Source organism: Phyllostomus discolor, chromosome 3 (assembly GCF_004126475.2).
Source record: "Phyllostomus discolor isolate MPI-MPIP mPhyDis1 chromosome 3, mPhyDis1.pri.v3, whole genome shotgun sequence".
NCBI classification, from domain to species: Eukaryota; Metazoa; Chordata; class Mammalia; order Chiroptera; family Phyllostomidae; genus Phyllostomus; species Phyllostomus discolor.
Window position 1 is genome coordinate 90,355,643 of NC_040905.2, and position 20,473 is coordinate 90,376,115.

At 52.6% G+C, this 20,473-nt stretch overlaps 3 protein-coding genes and 1 long non-coding RNA gene across 7 annotated transcripts; 3 read left to right on the top strand and 1 right to left on the bottom strand.

Annotated features, from left to right (window-relative positions):
- Nucleotides 1-478: 478 nt before the first annotated feature.
- LOC114503440 lies at nucleotides 479-3,255 on the bottom strand. Its single transcript, XR_004902028.1, has 4 exons — nucleotides 3,126-3,255; nucleotides 2,752-2,866; nucleotides 1,533-1,785; nucleotides 479-1,331 (listed from the first exon to the last, which is right to left on the bottom strand). It is a non-coding gene; the product is annotated as an uncharacterized LOC114503440 (long non-coding RNA).
- On the top strand, nucleotides 543-8,488 carry FBXO24 (F-box protein 24). The gene is made up of 10 exons (XM_028520700.2): nucleotides 543-623; nucleotides 1,298-1,396; nucleotides 1,477-1,660; nucleotides 2,649-2,887; nucleotides 3,084-3,318; nucleotides 3,947-4,105; nucleotides 4,598-4,719; nucleotides 4,979-5,110; nucleotides 7,376-7,546; nucleotides 7,876-8,488. The coding sequence occupies exons 1-10, from the start codon at nucleotides 543-545 to the stop codon at nucleotides 8,230-8,232; spliced, it is 1,779 nt and encodes a 592-aa protein (XP_028376501.1). The 3' UTR covers nucleotides 8,233-8,488.
- A 953-nt stretch (nucleotides 8,489-9,441) lies between these two features.
- On the top strand, nucleotides 9,442-14,879 carry PCOLCE (procollagen C-endopeptidase enhancer). The gene is made up of 9 exons (XM_028522681.2): nucleotides 9,442-9,679; nucleotides 10,523-10,631; nucleotides 11,041-11,299; nucleotides 12,149-12,273; nucleotides 12,738-12,874; nucleotides 13,214-13,485; nucleotides 13,734-13,811; nucleotides 13,946-14,116; nucleotides 14,264-14,879. Exons 1-9 carry the CDS (start codon nucleotides 9,585-9,587, stop codon nucleotides 14,428-14,430), a joined length of 1,413 nt encoding a protein of 470 aa, XP_028378482.1. The 5' UTR covers nucleotides 9,442-9,584; the 3' UTR covers nucleotides 14,431-14,879.
- A 955-nt stretch (nucleotides 14,880-15,834) lies between these two features.
- MOSPD3 (motile sperm domain containing 3) lies at nucleotides 15,835-18,522 on the top strand. Of its 4 annotated transcripts, none has more exons than XM_036020749.1 (6): nucleotides 15,835-15,907; nucleotides 16,392-16,659; nucleotides 16,894-16,969; nucleotides 17,192-17,421; nucleotides 18,005-18,169; nucleotides 18,292-18,522. In XM_036020749.1, the coding sequence occupies exons 2-6, from the start codon at nucleotides 16,455-16,457 to the stop codon at nucleotides 18,321-18,323; spliced, it is 708 nt and encodes a 235-aa protein (XP_035876642.1). In that variant the 5' UTR covers nucleotides 15,835-15,907; nucleotides 16,392-16,454; the 3' UTR covers nucleotides 18,324-18,522. The 4 variants fall into 4 exon arrangements, with proteins under 4 accessions (XP_035876642.1, XP_028383792.1, XP_035876641.1 ...); XM_028527991.2 differs by having other exon boundaries at nucleotides 15,845-15,997; XM_036020748.1 differs by having other exon boundaries at nucleotides 15,845-15,977.
- The last annotated feature ends 1,951 nt before the right edge of the window (nucleotides 18,523-20,473 follow it).

Here is a 20,473-nt window from a genome sequence, read left to right on the forward strand (position 1 = left end):
CCACATAAAACTGTTTTAGACTCTAAAAGACATGCTGAGCTTTCAGAGTAAATCTAGCCCTTTCTTCCACCATAATAGATTGCCCTTCATACATACAGTGATATTACTGACCCAGGAAAGCAGTCTGCTTTTGGCTTTTTTTTTTTAATTTTGTTTTTAAGATTTTATTTACATACTTTTAGAGAGAAGGGAAGGGAGCGAGAAAGGGAGAGAAACATCAATGTGTGGTTGCCTCTCCCGTGTCCCCTACTGAGGACCCAGGCATGTACCCTGACTGGGCATTTAACTGGTAACCCTTTGGTTTGCAGCCCTTGCTCAACCCACTGAGCTACACCAGCCAGGGCATGGGTGTGTTTTTCATAAGACTGTGAAGAGTTTGTGCTGAATTGTCCCTACTTTAATTTGGTTCATGCTTTTGTGAGACAGATAATCATTAGCAGGGCCACTATCCATCTCACCTGTCAAACTGAGTTGATACTTTTTTTTTTTTGAGTTTATACTCTTGAGCTACAAACCCCCTGGAGGCTCTGGCCTGCTGAGATATGAAGAATTTACCAGTGTTTCTCCTCAGAGTTAGTGCCAAAAGGGCCTCAAGTGGAAAAACCTCCTACTACTCCCTGAATGTAAAGGCCCCATCAACCAGGAGTTCACACTGTATTTCTCCTGGAAAATGCATATGCCAAGCCATCGAGGGGCTGGAGCTGAGCCAGAACTGAGGAGCTGTCTAAGAGAAAATCTCTGGCAAGGTTGGGGAAAATAGGTCACAGTGGCCAGGCAGTGAGGTCACAGAGGTTTGTCTGCCTCAGACTCCATGGGGGAGGGCCTAGGAGGCAGAGGGGCCCAGAGGTCCCCAAGCCCAGGCAGGGGACATGGTGTGGGAAAGGCAGCAGGGACTGGGCCCAAGATGGGTGCCAAGGGGCTCGGAGAGATGAGGACAGGAGCAGGGAGGGGTCAGTCAGGATGGTGAGGAGAAGCCTGAGACAGAAGCTGCAAAAATTCGCAGGGCTGTGCGGATGGGAGGAGAGGCTCAGAGTGAGGGGTGGAGACAAGGCAAGGGAAGGGCAAGAGGATAGCAAGATATCTGGGGAAGGATTACTTGGAGAAGTTGGACCAAGCAACAAGGTAGACAGGGAGGGGTGACTGTGGACCTAGAGAGAAAGATGGGAGGATTTGACAGCTCTAAGCTGGGAGATAGAGCTATGAGCCTCCAAGATAGTAGTTAATGACAGACTGAGAGGATGAAGAAAACGAGAGATGATTCTCATCGAAGCCCTTGCTCCCCTTTCTTCTCTGGTAGGTGAAGCGGAGCTGCCCTTCATGTGGCCCAGAGCCTGGAGGTGAAGAGAAGAAGGGGAGAGGGAACCCTATTTCTGTTCAGTTGTTCCCCCCAGAGCTGGTGAGTCCTTGGGGAGGGGGAAATATTAAGAATAAAGGACTAGAGGCCAGACCCCCCCTTGATCCCATCTCTCCCCACAGGTGGAACACATCATCTCATTTCTTCCAGTAAGAGATGTAGTCGCCCTAGGCCAGACCTGCCACTACTTCCACGAAGTGTGCGATGCTGAGGGCGTGTGGAGACGCATCTGTCGCAGGCTCAGTCCTCGCCTACGAGAGCAGGGCTCTGGGGTCCGGCCCTGGAAGAGAGCTGCCATTCTTAACTGTACAGCTTCCCCAAAACCTCCAGTTCTCTTTGCCTCTGTCCTACCTTATTCTGGGACCCCTCCTGTTCCATCAAGTTGCCTGATGAGTTCAGCATTCCCAGCCAACCTTCCAGGGCCCCTTTCTCTGGAAGAAATTTATTAGGTTCAAACATGCCATTGAGTAATTCAAGTCTCTAGAGCCACCTTCTGATGGCTGTAGATGTCCCACTCAGAGCCCTCATCACTAGCCTCCCTGTCATGTCTCCTTCCATAGCCAAACTGTCTCCCAAATCTTACCCTGGAGACATCTTCCACTCCCCAAACCTCAGATTTGCCCTCCTGTAAACCAGGATTTCTCAACATTGTCACTACTGAAATTTTGGACCAAATAACCCTTTAAAGTGTGCGGGCTGTGTATTAAAGGATGTTTAGCAGCGTTCCTGGGCTCTACCCACCAGATACAGGGAGTACCTCCTTCAGTTGTGACAACCAGTGGCCCCTGAGGGATAAGATCTCCCCCAGACTGAGAAACATGCTCTAACCCCGCTCCGTTCCTAAGGAGCCCCTGTGTGCTCCCTTCATCTCACATGCTGCAGATTAAGGGAGATCCACATGGCAGATCCAGAATTCAGGGTGAAGGGGGGTTACTGGTCTTTCTGAGCATTCCTTTTCACTCCTCTTCTTCTCTCCTCTGCTTCTTTTCTATGTGTTATTGTGTTTCCCTTAATGTCTCTGATGCAAGTTTGGACCAAAGAAGTGCTTATTTAGAACCATTTTTATGGCCCTGGGCTGAGGTGGGCTAGAAAACCAACATTCAGACATCGGGTATAATTGAGGATGTCCTCTAAGGCTTCCATATGTCCTTTGGAAGGGGTCTGTTTCCCAGTCCTGGGGGTGGAGAGGAGCTAAATACCAGGGTGTCTAAGAAATCTTGTTTGCCCAAGCTCTGATTCATCTCCCTTGTGTCATCCCAACCCCTTAAACTCTTCATATCCTTCCCTTCTCCAGATACGAAAGGCCTGTATTTCCAGGCATTTGGGGGCCGACGCCGCTGTCTCAACAAGAGCGTAGCCCCTCTGCTAGCCCATGGCTACCGCCGCTTCTTGCCCACCAAGGACCACGTCTTCATCCTTGACTATGCAGGGACTCTCTTCTTCCTCAAAAATGCCCTGGTCTCCTCCACCCTTGGCCAGATCCAGTGGAAGCGTGCCTGCCGCTATGTTGTGCTGTGTCGAGGAGCCAAGGATGTGAGTAGCAGACCTCTGCAGCTAAGAACCCACCCAGCCTCTGGGGACCCAGTGCCCACACCAAATTGCCTTCCCATAACCAGAACTGGAAAACAAGTCCCCATTTCCCAGCTCTGCACCCAACTGTCTCATCTTCCACCCCAGTCTCATCCTACTCCAAGCCTTAGATCCCAGACACCTTTGTCTTTTCCTACAGTTTGCCTCAGACCCACGATGTGATACAGTTTACCGCAAATACCTCTACGTACTGGCTACTCGGGAGCAGCTGGAAGTGGTCGGCTCGACTGGCAGCCAGGCCTGTGACTGTGTTGAGGTCTACCTGCAGTCCAGCGGGCAGCGGGTCTTCAAGATGACCTTCCACCACTCCATGAGCTTTAAACAGATTGTGCTGGTTGGTCAAGAGACTCAGCGGGCTCTGCTGCTCCTCACAGGTGTGGCTTCAAGCAGTGGTTTGCAAACTGTTTTTTGCAAATTGTTGTCTACAGATGCTTCAGGACCTACTGCAGGGGTCCTAAAGTAGGAAAGCGGGGAGGCCTCTCACACAGGGTTCTGCAGGCCATCTCAAACCAAATAGCTCTTTGTTCGTCTGTTCCTAGTCTAAGATTATGTGTATTTCATATAAGTCAAGGGCCCTGCTTCAAATTCTCATCTCCCCAACCTCCATGCCAGGCATCTCATACCCCAGACTGCCCCCCTATTTTCTCAATGTTTCCTGTACTTGACCACACTCCCAAACCTGAGACCTTCTGGACTTCTTACTGCTATGCAGGGCCCTGAATCCCCAGATGTAATTCCCAACCTTCAGACTGGATTCTGCCAGATCTCCTAGATTTTCTCTCTACTGAAGGACTTCCTGATTTATTTTGGGTGGTAAGGAACTGGAATCTGGGAAACCTGAGGTCACACTTTCCTTATTTCATCTCTACCCTTTTTCTACCAACCCCACTCTACAGCAATAAACATTTCATTCTGTGTGGCTTAGGGGAGTCTCTTGGAAAGTTAATGTGGATATCGGAGGGTCCCTTCTTGCATATAATCATCTGTTCCCCCACCCCCCAGAGGAAGGAAAGATCTACTCTTTGGTAGTGAATGAAACCCAGCTGGACCAACCACGCTCCTACACAGTACAGCTGGCCCTGAGGAAGGTGTCCCGTTGCCTGCCTCACCTGCGTGTGACCTGCATGGCTTCCAACCAGAGCAGTACTCTTTACATTACTGGTAAGAACCACCTCCCTTCTTCTCCAGACCCCAACCTTGGACAGATCTTCCAAACAGAGACACCACTACCCTCAATCCCTATTCCAGCTCTGGAGTGGACACCTAGGGCATCCTACTAAAAAGATGTTGTTTAAGCCCTGGCTGGCATAGCTCAGTGGATTGAGTGTGGGCTGCGAACCAAAATGTCGCAGGTTCGATTCCCAGTCAGGGCACATGCCTGGGTTGCAGGCCACGGCCCCCAGCAACCGCACATTGATGTTTCTACCTCTCTCTCTCTCTTTCTCCCTCTCTTCTCTCTATAAACAAACAAACAAACAAACAAATAAAATATATATATAAAAAAAGATGTTGTTTAGATTCCCAGACATCGTAGCTGGTGCTTTTTTAGTGAGTGTGAGACTCCTTGGATCTTGTGGTTTTCATCCAACATGAGGCCTTACCCTAGGAAATGGGTGCCCAAAGCTGCTGAGCTGAGGACACCCTACCCCCCAGACCAGGGGGGAGTATATTTTGAGGTGCATACCCCAGGGGTGTATCGTGATCTCTTTGGGACTCTTCAAGCCTTTGACCCCCTGGACCAGCAGATGCCACTTGCGCTCTCACTGCCTGCCAAGGTAGGATCCTGGAGGGATGGGGCAGAACAAAATTGGAGGGTCTTAAGGGATTGAAAGGTTCTGAGGGTCTGAAATATGAGCAAGAGTCAAATGATTGATCAGGGAGGGGCCGGGGGCCCAGAGAGAGGGGTGACATAGAGGGCAAGGCCAAAAGAGATCACCCAGGGTTAGCAGGCTGGTGGTTGGGAGGTTCTGGAGTTCAAGGTTCCTCTGGAGGGAACTGAATGCCCATCTCCTCTCTCTCTCTCTTACCCTCTAGGTCCTATTCTGTGCTCTCGGCTACAATCACCTTGGTTTGGTGGATGAATTTGGCCGAATCTTTATGCAGGGAAATAACAGATATGGGCAGCTGGGCACGGGGGACAAAATGGACCGAGGGGAACCCACACAGGTGAGACTGTTTCCCAGCAATTTTCATCCTGATCCCCTCCTCCAATTTTCTCACCCCTGGATCTCTCCACTTTTCCAATTTCCATAGACTCCACTTCCTTCTCCCTAGGCGGTCAAGCCAAACGATATTTTGTGTGTCTTAACCCAGGGCTGACACTATGAGGTTTGTTCTGTGCAGCGCATGCTGTAAGTGCCGGAGGAATTTAGTAAAGCAGGAAGACTAGGGGGGCTGGAGCAGCAAGAAGAGGTGAGATGTGAGCTGGGCCTAGTGGTTTGGATAGGAGTCAGGTAGGGATAGGGAGAGGCATCTGTGCCATGGGGACAGGGACAAAGCTGGCACATACATGGGACAGTGAAAAGACTGGCCTAACCAGAGGAAAGAGGGCATTCTATAAATAGGCAGTGTGAGGTGGAGTAGGTGGGCTTGAGCTTGGAGAAGTACAGACTTGGGAAAGAGTCGTCTGGGATTCTGGAGCAGGGGAGGGCAGCGCACAAAGATGGCTGAGTACAGGCCGACTGGCTGGAGTGCACAGGAGACTGCGAATGAGAGCCCACTGGGTGGCTGTGGAGTATGAGCAGCACTGGAAACAAGGGCCCGGGCTGGTACGGTGGCAGCGAGAAAGGAGAGAAATGGATATGTGAGATGTTTTGAAAGAAAAGGAACAGGCCCTGGAAACTGATTAGATGTGAGCGGACTCTGACAATAGCTCCCTTGAAGAAAGATGGTATCAGCAACAAACATGTGAGCTGGTGACTCTGCTCTGAGGAAAGAGGGTGAATTTGGAACATTTTTACAGAGCAAGTAGAACAGTAAAGTGGGAATATTTTGCTGGCAATTTGGTTCCAACTTGGAACAAGGTTGAAATGACAAAAGCAGACCTAAAGGAGCAAATCTGGGCAGGAGCCACCATCATAGGCAGAGGGGATGGAAAAGTTGTCACTGACACAGGAGCCGCGCCCTCAGATGCCACGTCCCAGAAGTTTCACACAGGAGGAAGTGATTAATGGTGACGGTGATAATGTAGGAATATACTTTTCTGACATGGAAAATTGATCATGCCATATTTTTAGGTGAAAAGTATACATGAAATGGTTTGTATAGTATGATCTCATTTTTGTTTTAAGAGACAACTTACAGTTGACCTGTGAATAATACAGGCGTTAGAAATACCAGCCCACCACATAGTCAAAAATCCACATATAACTTAAATTGGCCCTCCACATATTTGGATTTCCAATCGTGGATTAAAAATACATTAGACCCTCAAACAACAGAGGTTTCACCTGCAGAGGCCCACTTATACACGGATTTTTAAAATCTGCATATAAATGGACCTGAGCTTTAAATCTGGGTATAAGTGGACCGTGCAGTTCACACCTGTGTTCGTTGGCCAAGTGTATGCATTTGTATAGACAGCAGTGAAAAAGAATATCCAGCAAGCTGCTAACAGTGGGTGGTGGGATTTCCAGTGATTTTTCAATTAATTTTTGCTCACCAATATCTTATGTTTCTATAATGACTATGAATTATTTGTCTATATTTTCAAAATTAAAGCATTCACAATGTCGGGAGACAACATTCAGGAGAGGCCCTGGGATTTGGCTGCTGGGAGGTCGAGTGCATTTGGAGAACATGTCAGTAAGCAGAGAAGGGAGAAAAGCCGGATCACGGGAAGTTCAGGAAGGACCAGCTGTGTTGAGAACAGGAATGTGGTCAATCCCAGGCTGGTCATGTAACCAGGTCTACTGCCTAAAAAACAAAATCAGGAGGAAATGTTTTTTTCAAAATAGGATAATATGAAAAACTGAAAATGATAGAGGGAAGTCCTTCCTGGAGGTTAACCTGGAATTGCAAAGGAGAGATTGTATCTTTAAGCCTGGGGAAAAGGAAGGGTATTCCTCAACCTGAGGCCGGAAGGCAGGATGAGAGGCTGGGCCGGCTGAGGCTTGTGGTGTGAGAACGAGGGGAGACCTCGGGCCCCGGCCTCAGGCACATAACCTATTTTCTGGGAAGCAAAGATGAGGAACCAACAGAAGTGCTAGACCGCATATGGTAGACTGGGGCCGCAAGAGAGCCAGTGAGGGAGAGATTGCTGCTGGTCTTCATTCAGCAGGGCAGACCACCTGGGGAAGGTGTTCTGGGTCCTGTTTCTTCCCTCTCCTAGTTTCCCGATTTTCTGCCCCAAGCCTTCCCGTCATCCTCTCTGACCTGGGCCCCCAGTGCTCTGATGTTCCCCCCTTAGGAGCCCTGGCCCTGTGTCCTCAGGTGCTTTATCTGCAACACCCCATTGCCCTGTGGTGTGGCCTCAACCACTCCCTGGTGCTGAGCCAGGGCTCGGACTTCAGCAAGGAGCTGCTGGGCTGTGGCTGTGGGGCTGGAGGCCGCCTCCCCGGATGGCCTAAGGGGAGTGCCTCCTTCGTCAAACTCCATGTGAAGGTCAGAGTCAGAGCGGGCAGGATTAGGCGAGCGGGCAACCAGAGAGGGCAAGTAGCCCACAGGATTGTAGCTGGGACTCCTGCAGGGACCCTGGGGCCCCATTTCCCCAGCACCACCCACCTACCTTTCCTGCCATGCACCATGGCTCCTGGCTCTTTTCCTTAGCAGATCCTGCTGGCCCTCCCTGACCTCATATAACCTCAGGGCTCAGCCAGCCAGCTCACTCACTGGCTCAGGGCTGGTCTGAGGGGGAGGGGTGCAACAGCTGGGGCTTGGTGGGAACCCCTCAGTAAAGGCCCCACTCTGCCACACCCCTTCTTTCCTCCCAGGTCCCTTTGTGTGCCTGCTCCCTTTGCTCTACCAGAGAGTGTCTCTACATGCTGTCCAGCCACGACATTGAGCACCATCCTGCCTACCGAGACCTGCCAGCCAGCAAAGTGGTGGGGACCCCTGAGCCCAACCCACGGGCCGGAGTACTCCAGGACCCTGGGGGGACAGCCTGGGCCTGTAAGGAGTACCTCAACCAGATCCACAGTTGTTCCACATTGCAGGACCGCATGGCAAAGATGAAGCAGATCGTGGGCTGGATGCCTTTGATGGCTGCACAGAAGGATTTCTTTTGGGAAGCCCTGGACTTGCTACAGAAGGCTGCTGGAGGGGTCAGCCAAGGCCCCCCCAACCCCTGAGAGTTGAGCACTCCTCCTAGTCTCTCCCCTGGAGGGAGAGGCTGGCTCTGGGCCGAAGGCTTAGGAGCGATGGAGTGGTAGCAAGGAGCACTGTGCCCGGAGAGGGGAGCACCGTGGGGTGGGGGCTGCTGGGCATACCAGGGTGGGGAGGGAACTGTTTTGTAAAATGTTCAGGGGGCTGCCCAGGAAGGGGCCCCCAGCCTCACTATCATGGACAAGAGATTTGATGGATGAATAGAATAAAAGGCTGAAGTAAGGCCCAGTTTGGAACCCTGGGGCCTGGGAGGACAATGGGTCCGGAATGGGCTACCAGATGCCTGGCTTAGGGGGTGAGGGAGGGCAGGGACTGGGGCAGGCACAGCAGAAGCTGCTCAAGCTTTCAGGCTCTGCAGAGCTCAAAGCACCTCAGTCTTTGGTTTGCTTTCCCCTTCCACTCCCAAGGCCAGACCCAGGCTTCTCCACTGGAAATCCTAGCCCCACCTTCTGGTACAACTCAGTCAACACATGCTACTTAGTGCCCCCGCTTGGATCCTCTTATTCTCATCCAGAGGAAGCCACATCTGACTTCAGAGAGTGTTCTCTCCATTTCCCTTCATCCCTGTGAAGCCAGCCTCCCTCCTCTCCGCTTTCTGTCTACCGTCCAGCTCTGGTCTCTCATGGCCTTTCCCCCTACTTTCTACTCCATCCTCTTCCTCCAGAAGGGAGACAGTCCCTTTACATGCCATGCCTCTCTGCCCCACTCCTGTACCTACAGGTAATGTGGGAGAAAATGGATGAGCGGAATTCTTTTCTCCTTGGCCTAGGCTGGACGGGGGGCCGAGAGAAGGCTGGAGATTTGGAGTGGAAAATCAGTTGGAGCAGGTGGTGGTCAGGAAGGGGGTGAATGCTTGAAGTCTGGGAGCCCAGGAAAGGACTTCCTGTGGATGCTAAGGAAGCATCAATGGAGAGAGAATCATGAGTGGACTGGAGAGTCCTCGGGAAGGACTACGCTGTGTTCACACGGTGCTTGGGCACTGGACAGAGAGAGCTTCCAGATGGCATTACTTGATGCCTAGATTATGGCTGAGGGCCTGATGCTCCCTCCACCCTTCGTTGCTCCACCCACTACTTAGGTCAGTATTTATGTGTCCTGTACCTAGAGAGGCCCCTGGACTCACCACTGTCCCGGCTGTACTCTCCCTGTCCCGCCTTCCCCACTGCCCTCCCCACTGGCCAGTCCCCACGCCCACACACCAGAGGCTGCCTCATCTGGCACCGATTATCCCTGCTGCTGCCGCTGCTGCCGCTGCTGCTGCTGCTGCTAAACTCAGCTGCTGCCTCTGTCTTGAGGACCCCAGCGCCTCCCCCCAGCCATGCTGCCTGCTGCCACAGCCTCCCTCTTGGGGCCCCTCCTCACTGCATGGGCCCTGCTGCCTTTCGCCCAGGGCCAGAACCCGAACTACACCAGGTAGGTCTCTTGGCACCTTCCAGTTAGTTTGTTTCAAAAGCCAATTTCCGAGGGGTTGTGCCTGTGGATCTTGTGGATTCTTTTGCTGACACAACACCCCCAAGATCTCCCACAGCACCTACCCTTCTCTGGCCCCCAAGTCTGTCCTCCCTGCTGCAAGACCACTGTCTATTGCAGGACACCACTGCTCCCCATTTCTTCAACCTCTGTCCTCTGCCCTCTAAGTTTCGCCATTCACCTAGACCCTTCCCTCCCCACCCCCATGGAACCTGAGAGAGAGAGTCAAGACCTGAACTTGCCTGGTAGCTGGACAGCTGGATTCCAGGAAGGAATGAGAGATTATGGGAGAAAGCAGGGGCAGCAAGTGGAAGACTTGGGAGTCAGACACTCAAGGAGTTAGCTGGGACAGGAGCAGAGCAAAGGTTGGGAGCTCAGGGAGCCTGATCTCCAGGTTCAATTTCAGGGCCATCACTGCCGCTTCTCGACACTCCACCCCCTCCCCCGCACAGCCTCGTGGCTGTGTCTACATCTGGAAGTAGTTAGGCAGCTGCTCTGGACTGCTTGGCAGCTGAGGGGGGAGGATTCCGGGAATTCCTGTCGGGATTGGGGGCTGGGACTGGGGCTTGGAGGTATAGTCAAGTTGCTGGCCCCACTTTTTCCTCATCTTCTACTGTAGTGTTTCCCACACCAATTCTATCTTGGCTGGCTGAGGCCATCCCAGATCCCTTAGGCCTTTCTCCCTCATCCCCCAGGCTTCCCTCCGTAGCCTCCCCACCCTCATTACCCTATTCCAGTCTGTTCACTGCTCCCTCACCCATGACTGACCCCTCTTATGTCCTCCAGACCGGTGTTCCTGTGTGGAGGGGATGTGACTGGGGAGTCAGGTTACGTGGCAAGTGAGAGTTTTCCCAACCACTACCCCCCCAATAAGGAGTGCATCTGGACAATCACGGTGAGGAGGCCCCTCTGGTCACTACCCCTTGTCAAAGGCTCCAAGGCCTGAATTCAGGCTGCCAAATGCTTTCCCCCAGTACCACCACTTCTCCCCAGGGAAGTCTGGGAACCCTCCCCTCTGATCACTGATGTTGTCAGTGTCCACAACAATACGTGGCAGTGTCCTCACCCTTAACCTTTAATCCAAAGCCTGTCTCTCCAATCCCAACATCATTCCTGCCCCTGCAATCTCAGGGATTGCCACAAGCCTAGTGCAGAGTCCAGGCCCTCTGCTCTCCACGCTGACGGGGTCCCTTTTTGTTCAGACCCAAGTTTCTCTAGGAAATGCTTGGGGAAAGGGAAGTGCCCTCTGCCTGCGTTGTTTATGACCTGCCTTTGTGGGTCCCCACCGCTGTCTCTGCAATCAGGTCCCCGAAGGCCAGACTGTGTCCCTCTCCTTCCGAGTTTTTGACCTGGAACTACACTCTGCCTGCCGTTATGATGCTCTGGAGGTCTTTGCCGGCTCTGGAACCTCGGGCCAGCGGCTTGGACGCTTCTGCGGGACCTTCCGGCCAGCGCCCATAGTCGCTCCTGGCAACCAGGTGACCCTGAAGATGACAGCAGACGAGGGCACAGGAGGACGAGGCTTCCTGCTCTGGTACAGCGGGCGGGCCACCACGGGCACTGGTGAGACCTCCCTCACCTTCGCCTTCCCCCTCTCCTGGCCCCACCCCGACACGTGCCCTGCCCCCAGCCTTAACCTCCCAGGTCCCCATTGCCTCCCTTTCCCTTTTGCCTCACTAACTGCCCCTCCAGTCCCTCCTCCCCGTCTTCTCTCCCTCTCCTGCTCCCACCCACCCCCTCTTCCAGGCCCCACCCCAGGCGCAAGGCGGAAATGGGTCACCGACCCGCGGGTGGAATGGGCGGCCTGGGGTTACTGGGACGGTGAGTAACTGCCTGCCCCCGTCCGCAATCGGGCTCCCTCTGACAGGCGCGAGGGGTACCCCCAGGAAGGGGGACCAGGTTCCCCCGACCCGGAGTCCCCTTCACCCAGCCCGGGGCTCCCGATTGCGGTCCCATCACCCTTTCCTGGTGGCAGAAGTCTTCCCTAAAATGTTTAAGGCAAGGACCTCCCAAAGGGGCCTAGGAAGTTATGCCCCAATTTGAGGGAACCCTCACAGCGTGGGGACTCTCCAGCCTGCAAAGGGGACTTCTCTGCCGGGCGGGGGAGATGGGATCTACTAGGGGAAGAGGAACGGTGTGGCAGCGGGTCAGGGGGAGGGGCAAGAAGGGGCGTGTCTAGCCAATTCCTCCTCCCCCTTCCACAGCCAGCCTGGGCGCCAGGAGGTCCTAGACTTCCCTGAGCCTCGCTCTTCCTCTGCTAACCTACCCACCTCTTTCCTTACCCTCTTCTCGCCCCCTCATCCTGAGACCCCGACATCGACCTTCCTGCACGAGCTCCCAGTCTAGAGCTCTTCTCAAGCTGACCGACGGTCTCCACTGCCCCCCACCCCCACTCCTCTCTCCCCTCCCCAGAGCACCAATTTTGTGGGGGGCGGCTGGAGAAGGCCCAGGGAACCCTGACCACGCCCAACTGGCCCGAGTCTGACTACCCCCCAGGCATCAGCTGTTCCTGGCACATCATCGCGCCCCCAAACCAGGTACCGACCCCCTACCCGGGCTGCTCTCAGGACCGAGCAGCGTCCTCCAGCATGCAGCTAGCAAGAGCATCTGCTATGTCCTAAGCACTGAGCTTAGCTGGTGGGGAGCATCGTGCTTGCATGCAAACAAAAAATGTAAAATTACACCTGGGACCAGCGAGGTATCTAATGCTGATAAACTGTGATGGTTTGTGTGGGGGGCGGGGGAGGAGAAGGAGGTAGAAGAGGCAGATTCTTGGTCTATTCCTTGAGAAAGAGCCAGGACTTGACCTTGCCCACTATGGCAAGGGACACCACTGCAGGGTTCTGGTGTGTGTGGTCCTCCAAGTGGCTGCGATATGAATGCATTAAGAGAGGGGTGCGGAGGGATGTGAGAGGAGGCTGCTGCAAGCATCCCCTAAGTGGGTAGTAGGCGGAGGAGGTGAGAGGTACCGAGCAGCCTCTGCCCTCTGTCCTGCCCTCAGGTGATCTCGCTGACCTTTGGGAAGTTTGACGTGGAGCCGGACACCTACTGCCGCTATGACTCAGTCAGCGTGTTCAACGGAGCCGTGAGCGATGACTCCAAGAGGCTGGGGAAGTTCTGCGGAGACACAGCCCCTGGGTGAGGGGGCGGGACCTGGGTGGGTGGCTGGGCCTGGTGTCTCCACCTTCCCAGGTGCCGGAGTCCAACCCTGCCGCTGTTGGGAGGGGTGGGGCTTAGCTGAAGAGGCGGAATCTGAACCCGCCAGCCCCCAACCAGTGGGTGCATCAGGTAGGGTACCAGGCTCCGCACTAGGCCCGTGGTTCGTGGATACCGAGACGAGTGGAGCCTACAACTACAAAGTCAGGAATCTAATGCAGCCAACCAGGGAGCAGAGGTTAAAACGCCACTGGCCTGGGTAGAGGCCAGGTGCAGGCCCTTGACGCCTCCCCCAATGCCCCACCGCTGCCCTGCCCGCAGTCCCATCTCCTCCGAAGGGAATGAGCTCCTCGTCCAGTTCGTCTCGGACCTCAGCGTCACAGCCGATGGCTTCTCAGCCTCCTACAGGACCTTGCCACGGGGCACCACAAAAGAAGGGTCGGCCCGGACCCCAGGGGAGGATGCCCGGCCAAGACCCCCACTCCTTGGCCCGGGTCCCAAGCCGGGAGCTGAGCCCAAAGTCAAGCCAGAACTCCCACCTGCGGAGAAACCAAAAGCCTCACCTGAGGCGGAGGCACCCGCCGTGGGCTCTGGTGAGTGTGGGAAGGGGAAGGAAAGGGACACAGACTGAGGAAGGTGTATCAAAGAGTTCCTCCCTGGGCCCATTCATTCATTCGTACAACACTCACTGGCGCCACCTGTGCTAATAACGGGTGCTGGGACCCAAAGCTGAATAGAACTCTGAACAAATTCAAATCAATGAGGCTGTTATAGGGAAAGTGGTCCTTCCTACTCGCTGGGTAGGTCAGCCTCCACAAACAATGCCACCTCCCACTCCTAGATGCACCCAGTGTCACCTGCCCAAAGCAGTGCCGGCGGACAGGCACCTTGCAGAGCAACTTCTGTATCAGCAACCTGGGTAAGAAGCCTCATTCACATGCCCTGCTCTTCCAGCTCCCTAACTTCCCCTCCTGTCCCCAAAGTGCCCCTCCTCCGGTTCCAACCCTGCCCTTGCCTCCTGTCTCCTGACCACTCACCCTCACTCTCCCACAGTGGTGACCGGAACAGTCAAGTCCATGGTTCGGGGCCCGGGGGAAGGCCTCACTGTCACTGTCAGTCTCATTGGTGCTTACAAAACCGGGGGCCTGGACCTGCCCTCTGTACCCACAGACACCTCCTTGAAGTTTTATGTGCCCTGCAAGCAGTGTCCCCCCATGAAGAAAGGTAATAGGGATGTGGGGTAGAGGAGAGGGGAGGGGTGTTTGGCCTCATGGAAATGATAAGGCGGTAAAATCTGAGGGGCTTGGATGAGAATGTACATCTACAAGGTATATAACACGATCCCTCAATCCCTCTTTCCCCTTCCCCCAGGAGCCAGTTATCTGCTGATGGGTCAGGTAGAAGAGAACAGAGGTCCTGTCCTCCCTCCAGATAGCTTTGTGGTTCTCTACCGGCCCAACCAGGACCAGATCCTCACCAACCTCAGCAAGAAGAAGTGCCCCTCCCAGCCTGTTCGGGCTGCTAGGTCCCAGGCCTGAAACCCAGGCCAGCCTCGGACCTTGGCTCTAGCAACCCATTTTTTTATCCAAATAAATGTTCCTTTACTGAGGAAGGGGCCACATACCCATTTCTATGGTTTTGGTGCCCATCTTGGGGATTTATATTCATTCATTCATTAAACTCAACAGACATTTACTATACAGAATCATCTTTTAAGAACCTAAGTTGGATCTTGTCACTCCTTTGCTCAAAATTCCCCCACACGCAAACACACACACAATGGTAACATTTAGAGATAAGGAATATGTTAATGAGCTTGATTGTAGTGATCTTTTCACAATGTATACAAACCATCACGTTGTAGACCTTAAATATACACAAGTTCTATGTTAAAGATATCTCAAGCTGTTAAAAAAGAAACTTTATGTAAGCACTCTCCTATAGTTTTCCATCAGTCTCAGAATGAAATCCAAAGTCCTACTGTGGACTCGAAGGCTCTAGATGATTTGCATCCTTCATCTCCCTCCTCTCACCTCCCGTAAGACCACTATTCCAGTCACACTGGCTCCTTGACCATTTCTGGTACACTGGCTTTTTGCCTGTGCTATTCCCCCTATTTGGAATTATGTTGCATAGAGAGCTCATGCTCAATTTCTAACTTCAATCAGATCTCAGCTCAAACTGCATTCTAGTCATTTGTACATTCAAATCATATGCGCTGATTTAGGCACCAAAAGTACAACAAAATAAAGTCCCCGTTCTTGTGGAGCAGAGATAAACAGTAAGATAAACATAAAGACAAGTAACTCTATGAATGCTGTGAAGAAAACAAAAGCTTGATTAGGAGGACAGACAAGGGAAATTCTACATTTGATTGGGTGCACAGGGAGGGCTTTCTGATAAGATCGACTTTGTCTTTGTTCCACTGCTAACCAATTGTGTGGCCTGGGGGTAGGCTGTACACCTGGCTGAAGTTTCTTCATCTGTAAAAATTGAAGATTTGTAGTGATTATTTAAGTGGCAGGGTTGGTAAATCTTAATCCCCTGAGTAAGTGAGTTCAGAGTTCCATGCAGGAAGGAGAGAATCAGGAGAGGAACACAGGACTGAGACTCGAGTCCAAATGGGAGAACCTTCAACTAGTACTGCGGGAAATGGCCTGGGTTGTTGCAGAGGCTTCTAGGAGAGCCTGGATTGAAACGGAGAGAGAAGGCTTCTTTGTGGGTTGGGATTCAGCAGTGTGGACGGTCTCAGAGCGCGGGGAAGAAACAAAGCCCGCTCTCACGCTCGTCCGGTCTCTCCAGGGATAGAGTTCTAGATAGACACCAGTAGTTTTCTGTCACTAGGATCCTGCCAATCCCCTCTTAAACATACCAATCAGCTTATATTTGTGGCGGAAATGAGGCCGCCCTGGCCAATGATAGAAGCTGTATGGCGGAAGTGCTGAAAGGGTCTTTCGGGCAGATGGCAGCCTAGGTCTGGTCACAAATTTGATTGGCAGGTACTGTCACCAGGAGGTGAACCTCGTAGCACCAGCGGCGGATCGGAGGCAGAAGCCCAAAAGAGCGCGGGCCTGAGCTCAGGAAGGTGTCGGAAGCACAGATAAGGTCTCTAGGGGCAGGCAGCGGACAGGGCAGCTCCTAAGGAGACCGTTGCGGCAGGCGGAGTCTGGCCGGAGAAAGGGGGCGGAACCCTGGGCTCCCGGAAGGGGTGGGTCCTGGTGGAACGGAGCTTCTGGAAATGTTGAGCCAGACCTAGAGATAAAGCGGGAGTTGGAAGCCGCAAGGGGCGGTGTTTACCGGGTGGGCGTGATTATCCAGGTGGGGCTTGGGGCCGGGCCTAAAGGGAAGGGACGCTGCTGAAAAGGGGAGGGTTTCAGAGGCCAGGGCCTGGTCTGCGGAAACCTGATCTAGTAGAGTTCCAAGGCGGCGGCGGTGGAGGCATCAGTCCATAATGGCCCCACGATCTCATCCATTCCCTTTCGCCCCTCCCGCCTCCCAGCTCTAGACTCCAGGCCCTGTCCCCCGAGCTCAGCCCTCCGATGTCCCACCGCCCAGAGCCTGCATGCGCCGCAGGGCGCCCCAAGACCAAGAGCTGGTGGGTCCAGGAGCTCCTGGGCGGGAGTCCCGGGGCGCTCTTCCTCCCTCGGGACCTGTTGTCCCGGTCCTTGTCTTTCCCCCGGATCTAGTATTCAGGGCGGACCAACGGAGCGGACCCAGGCAGCTGCTGACCCTCTATAACCCCACGGGAGCTGCGCTTCGCTTCCGAGGTGAAGGGATGGGCACCTCCTGCTAGGAGTCTGGGGGCTGGTGGCAGTATATTGGGGGCCTGTGTGGGCTGGACAAGTGAGATGAATATGGGCAGAAGTCCGTCTCTGGTGTACTGGAAGAGTCATGTGGAGCCATGGGAGTAGAAGGCAAGGGGGACTCTAGTGTGCCTTCATAGGAAAGACGTGTAGGGTCTCTGAGGCAATAGTCGGTCTCTCTGTGCCTTTATCCCCCAGTCCTGTGCACAGCACCTGCCAAATACACAGTGTTTGACGCAGAAGGATACGTGAAGCCTCAGTCCTGCATTGACATGTGAGTTGGAAGGGTGGGGAAGCCAGAGGCCACTGCTACCTTTCTCTGAATAACTGAGCAGTGGTCTAAGGTCTCAGACCTGGTCCTTTTTAACCCTTTCCCCCCCGCCACCCTTCATCTGCAACCCTATGGGAAAGTTTCCTAGGAGGGTGGGGCCTGGATCCACTTGGATCACTGCCTCTCACTTCCTCTCAGTGGGCTTCTCTTCTATCTTGGGACCAGTGTGATTCGCCACGTGGCCCCCATTGCCAGCCACTATGATGTCCAGGACCGCTTCCGAATTGAGCTGTCTGAGGAGGGAGCTGAGGGCCGAGTGGTGGGGCGCAAGGACATCACCTCTGTTCTGAGGGCCCCAGCCTACCCCCTTGAACTTCAGGCACAGCCTGACCCAATGCCCCACCCAGGGCCTCCTTCCTGGACAGCACCACCCACGGCCAGACACCTCCCTGAGAGTGAGTTGGGGGATGGGAATTCTAGAGTTCTGTGGGGAGGGAAGACATTATCCTAGAGATGAGCTCAGTTGGAGTTGCAGAGGTCTTCTGATTGAGTCTTTTGCTTTTTAATGGAAACATTCCTAGGAGTTGAGATTTTGTATCAGGTTAGGGAATAAGCAGATTTTGCAGTTTCCCTGGTTTCTGGCTTCTATTTAGGTGGAAAAGTTCTTCCTTAGCTTTAATTTCAGCATTTTCTATCATATGCCAGCTCAGTTCAGTTCCATAAGAAACCTGTACTGAGCAATTGTGCCACACCAAGCTGTATGCTGGGTCTGGAAGATAGAGTTTCCTGCCTGACCGATATGTACACTGAAGCCAGTAATCAGGAAGAATGAAGGGAGGAAAAATATGCTGAGGGACCAGAGGAGAGAGGGTTTCTGTGGCTGTGGAGACAGAGGCTCCAGGGAGGAGAGGACACGTGGCATTGTGCTCCTGGAGGGCAATAAAAAGTGTCCACACCTTCTGTTTTTAGTCTCCTCCCTGGAGGACCTTGGGGCGGGAGGAGTTGGGGCTAGAGCTTCTGACAAGCCTTGTTTCCCAGAATCCCACTCACAACTGGCCACCAGCTCCTTCCTCCTCTTCTTGCTGACGGGCATAGTCTCTGTGGCCTTCCTGCTGCTCCCACTCCAGGATGAACTCGGCAGCCAGCTGCCCCAAATCCTGCACGTCTCCCTGGGACAAAAATTGGTGGCAGCCTACGTCTTGGGTAAGCACAGTAGTGGCGAGGAAATCTGGGCCCCAGAGAAAGAGGGGTGGGAACTGGGAAGAGGGCTTCCAGAGCTCCAGTGCTGCTAATACAACCTTGCTCTTTCTTTCTCCCCTCTGCAGGCCTTCTCACCATGGTCTTCCTCCGGACCTGAGTCCCCTACTCAGCCTCTCCCCCTTTCCCCGGGCAGAGATGTGGATGAGAGACAGCCACTGTGATGCTCATACCTTGCCTCAACTCCTACTCCCTTATTAATGCCACTCCCTTCACCCCCAACAAAAAATACCCAGGGATTTGTATTCATTTTCCAAGTTGAATAAAATAAATTTGCAAAATTAAACAGAAAAACGTAGGGAACGTGCCCTTTCTTTGTACTGCTTTTCGTCCAGTTCCTCCTACTCCCATCCCCAGGGAACCCAGGCACCTGGGCCAGGATTTAAAACACCTGGGTTCTTGTTCTGGAACTGCACCAAAAAAAAAGCCTGTGACCTTGAGCAAGTCCTTTAACTTCTCTGAGTGTCAGTTTCTAACCACTAAGTGAAGGAATTGAAAAAGTTAGTTCTTTACCCCGACACCGCCCCTACCCCTGCCTCTTTGGCAACATCAGCTTGTTCACTATCTAATGGACCTGCTTCTGTTTTGTTTTGTTTATTCATTTGTTTTGATTGTTAGATTCCACATATAAGTGAAATAATAGTATTTGTCTTTGTCTTTGACTTATTTCACCTAGCATAATGCCTTTTGTGTCCATCCATATTTTCACAAATGGCAAGGTTTCATTTTTTCATGACCGAGTAATACTCCAACGTGTATGTGTGTGTGATGTCTTCTTTAACTACTCATCTATTGGTGGACACCTGGGTTACTTCCATATCCTGGCTATTGTAAAGAATGCCAAAATGAACATCATGGTACATATATCTTTTCAAATTATTGTTTTTTAAAATATATTCATTTTCAGAGAGAAGGGAAGGGAGGGAGAATGAGAGGGAGAGAAACATCAAGTGGTTGCCTCTAGCAGGTCCCCAACTGGGGACCTGGCCTGCAACCCAGACATGTACCCTGACCAGGAATTGAACCAGAGACCTTTCAGTTCACAGGGCGGCGCTCAGTCCACTGAGCCATGCCAGTCGGGGCTATTCTTTTCTTCAGATAAATACCCAGAAAGTGGTATTGCTGGGTCATATGGGAGCTCTATTTTTAACTTTTTGAGGAATCTTCATACTTTTCACATAGTGGCTGTACCAAGTTACAATCTCAGGGGCAGTTGATTCTTAAGATACCCTTTAGCCCCATAAAATAGGATCCTGTCCCTATGCCAACGTATCTAAGCTCAAAATAAAAAATACCACCTGCTGTAGAGCTCAGGTCTCACTGTCTCAAGCCATTAGAGCCTCTTGCCAGGGCTGCCTGGATAATTCTAATCCCCAGAATCCTCTTCGGTCTTTTTGTTCCTTTATCTGCTTTCATTATGTCTCTTTGACTTCAAGTCATGTGCATCAGAAACACCAAGGTTCCTGAAGATGGGGGAATAGCACTCCCTGACATAACCTTAATTTAGGCAGCAGACATGAAGGCACAGTAAAAGAGCAGGATCCTCAAAAGGCAGGCTTTGAGCCCTCCTACAGACGCAGGGGGAGGGGCAGGGAAGGGAAACAGGCATCCGGCAACACTAGCAGATTGTTAATTGGAGACAAAAATCAGCAAGATAATCTTAAGAGAGACTCGGTCTGTTATGTTGCTGGAAGATTATCAGTTGTTCTGGCTTTACTCTGGGGGTCTCAGGAGCTGCCCCACTGCCCACGGAGTCTGGTTCCTCCCACACCTAAAGCTGGCCCCGGTGGGATGTGGCCCTGCTAGTGTGCAGAGAATGGCTCTACAGCCTGAGTGAGGAAATATGAGAGGGTTCTTACCATGGCCCAGTGAACCCCTCACCCTTCAGACTGGGCTGGCTGTGCCCGGGTCCCCAAAATGGATTTTAGGTATCACACGCTAATGATCCTGCTGGTATTGGGTGTGAAAAGGCCTGCTGCCAGTGCGATCAGGAAGGCTTTCTGGGACATAGCTGTAGGACTGCAAGGAGCTTGGGAAACAGACTTTTATTTGAGCAATTTTTTAAGGAAAACAGTGCTTGTAGAAGTTCAAGTGGGTGTGTATTAGTTTTTGTGGCTATTTTAAGAATTTACCACTATTTTAGTGGCTTAAAACAACACAAATTAATTCTATAGTTCTGGGAATCCGAAATCCAAAATGCATCTTCTGAGGATAAAAATCAACATGTCAGCAGGGCTGCCTCCCTTCTGG

Bases quoted from the DNA above. Each gene is read 5' to 3' on its own strand.
- FBXO24 (XM_028520700.2), top strand. From the start codon at position 543: ATGAAGAATTTACCAGTGTTTCTCCTCAGAGTTAGTGCCAAAAGGGCC. The intron at 1,397-1,476 runs GTGAGTCCTTGG...CTCTCCCCACAG, and splicing joins AGTTGTTCCCCCCAGAGCTG to GTGGAACACATCATCTCATT. The intron at 2,888-3,083 runs GTGAGTAGCAGA...CTTTTCCTACAG, and splicing joins TGTGTCGAGGAGCCAAGGAT to TTTGCCTCAGACCCACGATG.
- PCOLCE (XM_028522681.2), top strand. From the start codon at position 9,585: ATGCTGCCTGCTGCCACAGCCTCCCTCTTGGGGCCCCTCCTCACTGCA. The intron at 13,812-13,945 runs GTAAGAAGCCTC...ACTCTCCCACAG, and splicing joins CTTCTGTATCAGCAACCTGG to TGGTGACCGGAACAGTCAAG. The intron at 14,117-14,263 runs GTAATAGGGATG...CCCTTCCCCCAG, and splicing joins GTGTCCCCCCATGAAGAAAG to GAGCCAGTTATCTGCTGATG.
- MOSPD3 (XM_036020749.1), top strand. From the start codon at position 16,455: ATGCGCCGCAGGGCGCCCCAAGACCAAGAGCTGGTGGGTCCAGGAGCT. The intron at 16,970-17,191 runs GTGAGTTGGAAG...TCTTGGGACCAG, and splicing joins CCTCAGTCCTGCATTGACAT to TGTGATTCGCCACGTGGCCC. The intron at 18,170-18,291 runs GTAAGCACAGTA...TCCCCTCTGCAG, and splicing joins GGTGGCAGCCTACGTCTTGG to GCCTTCTCACCATGGTCTTC.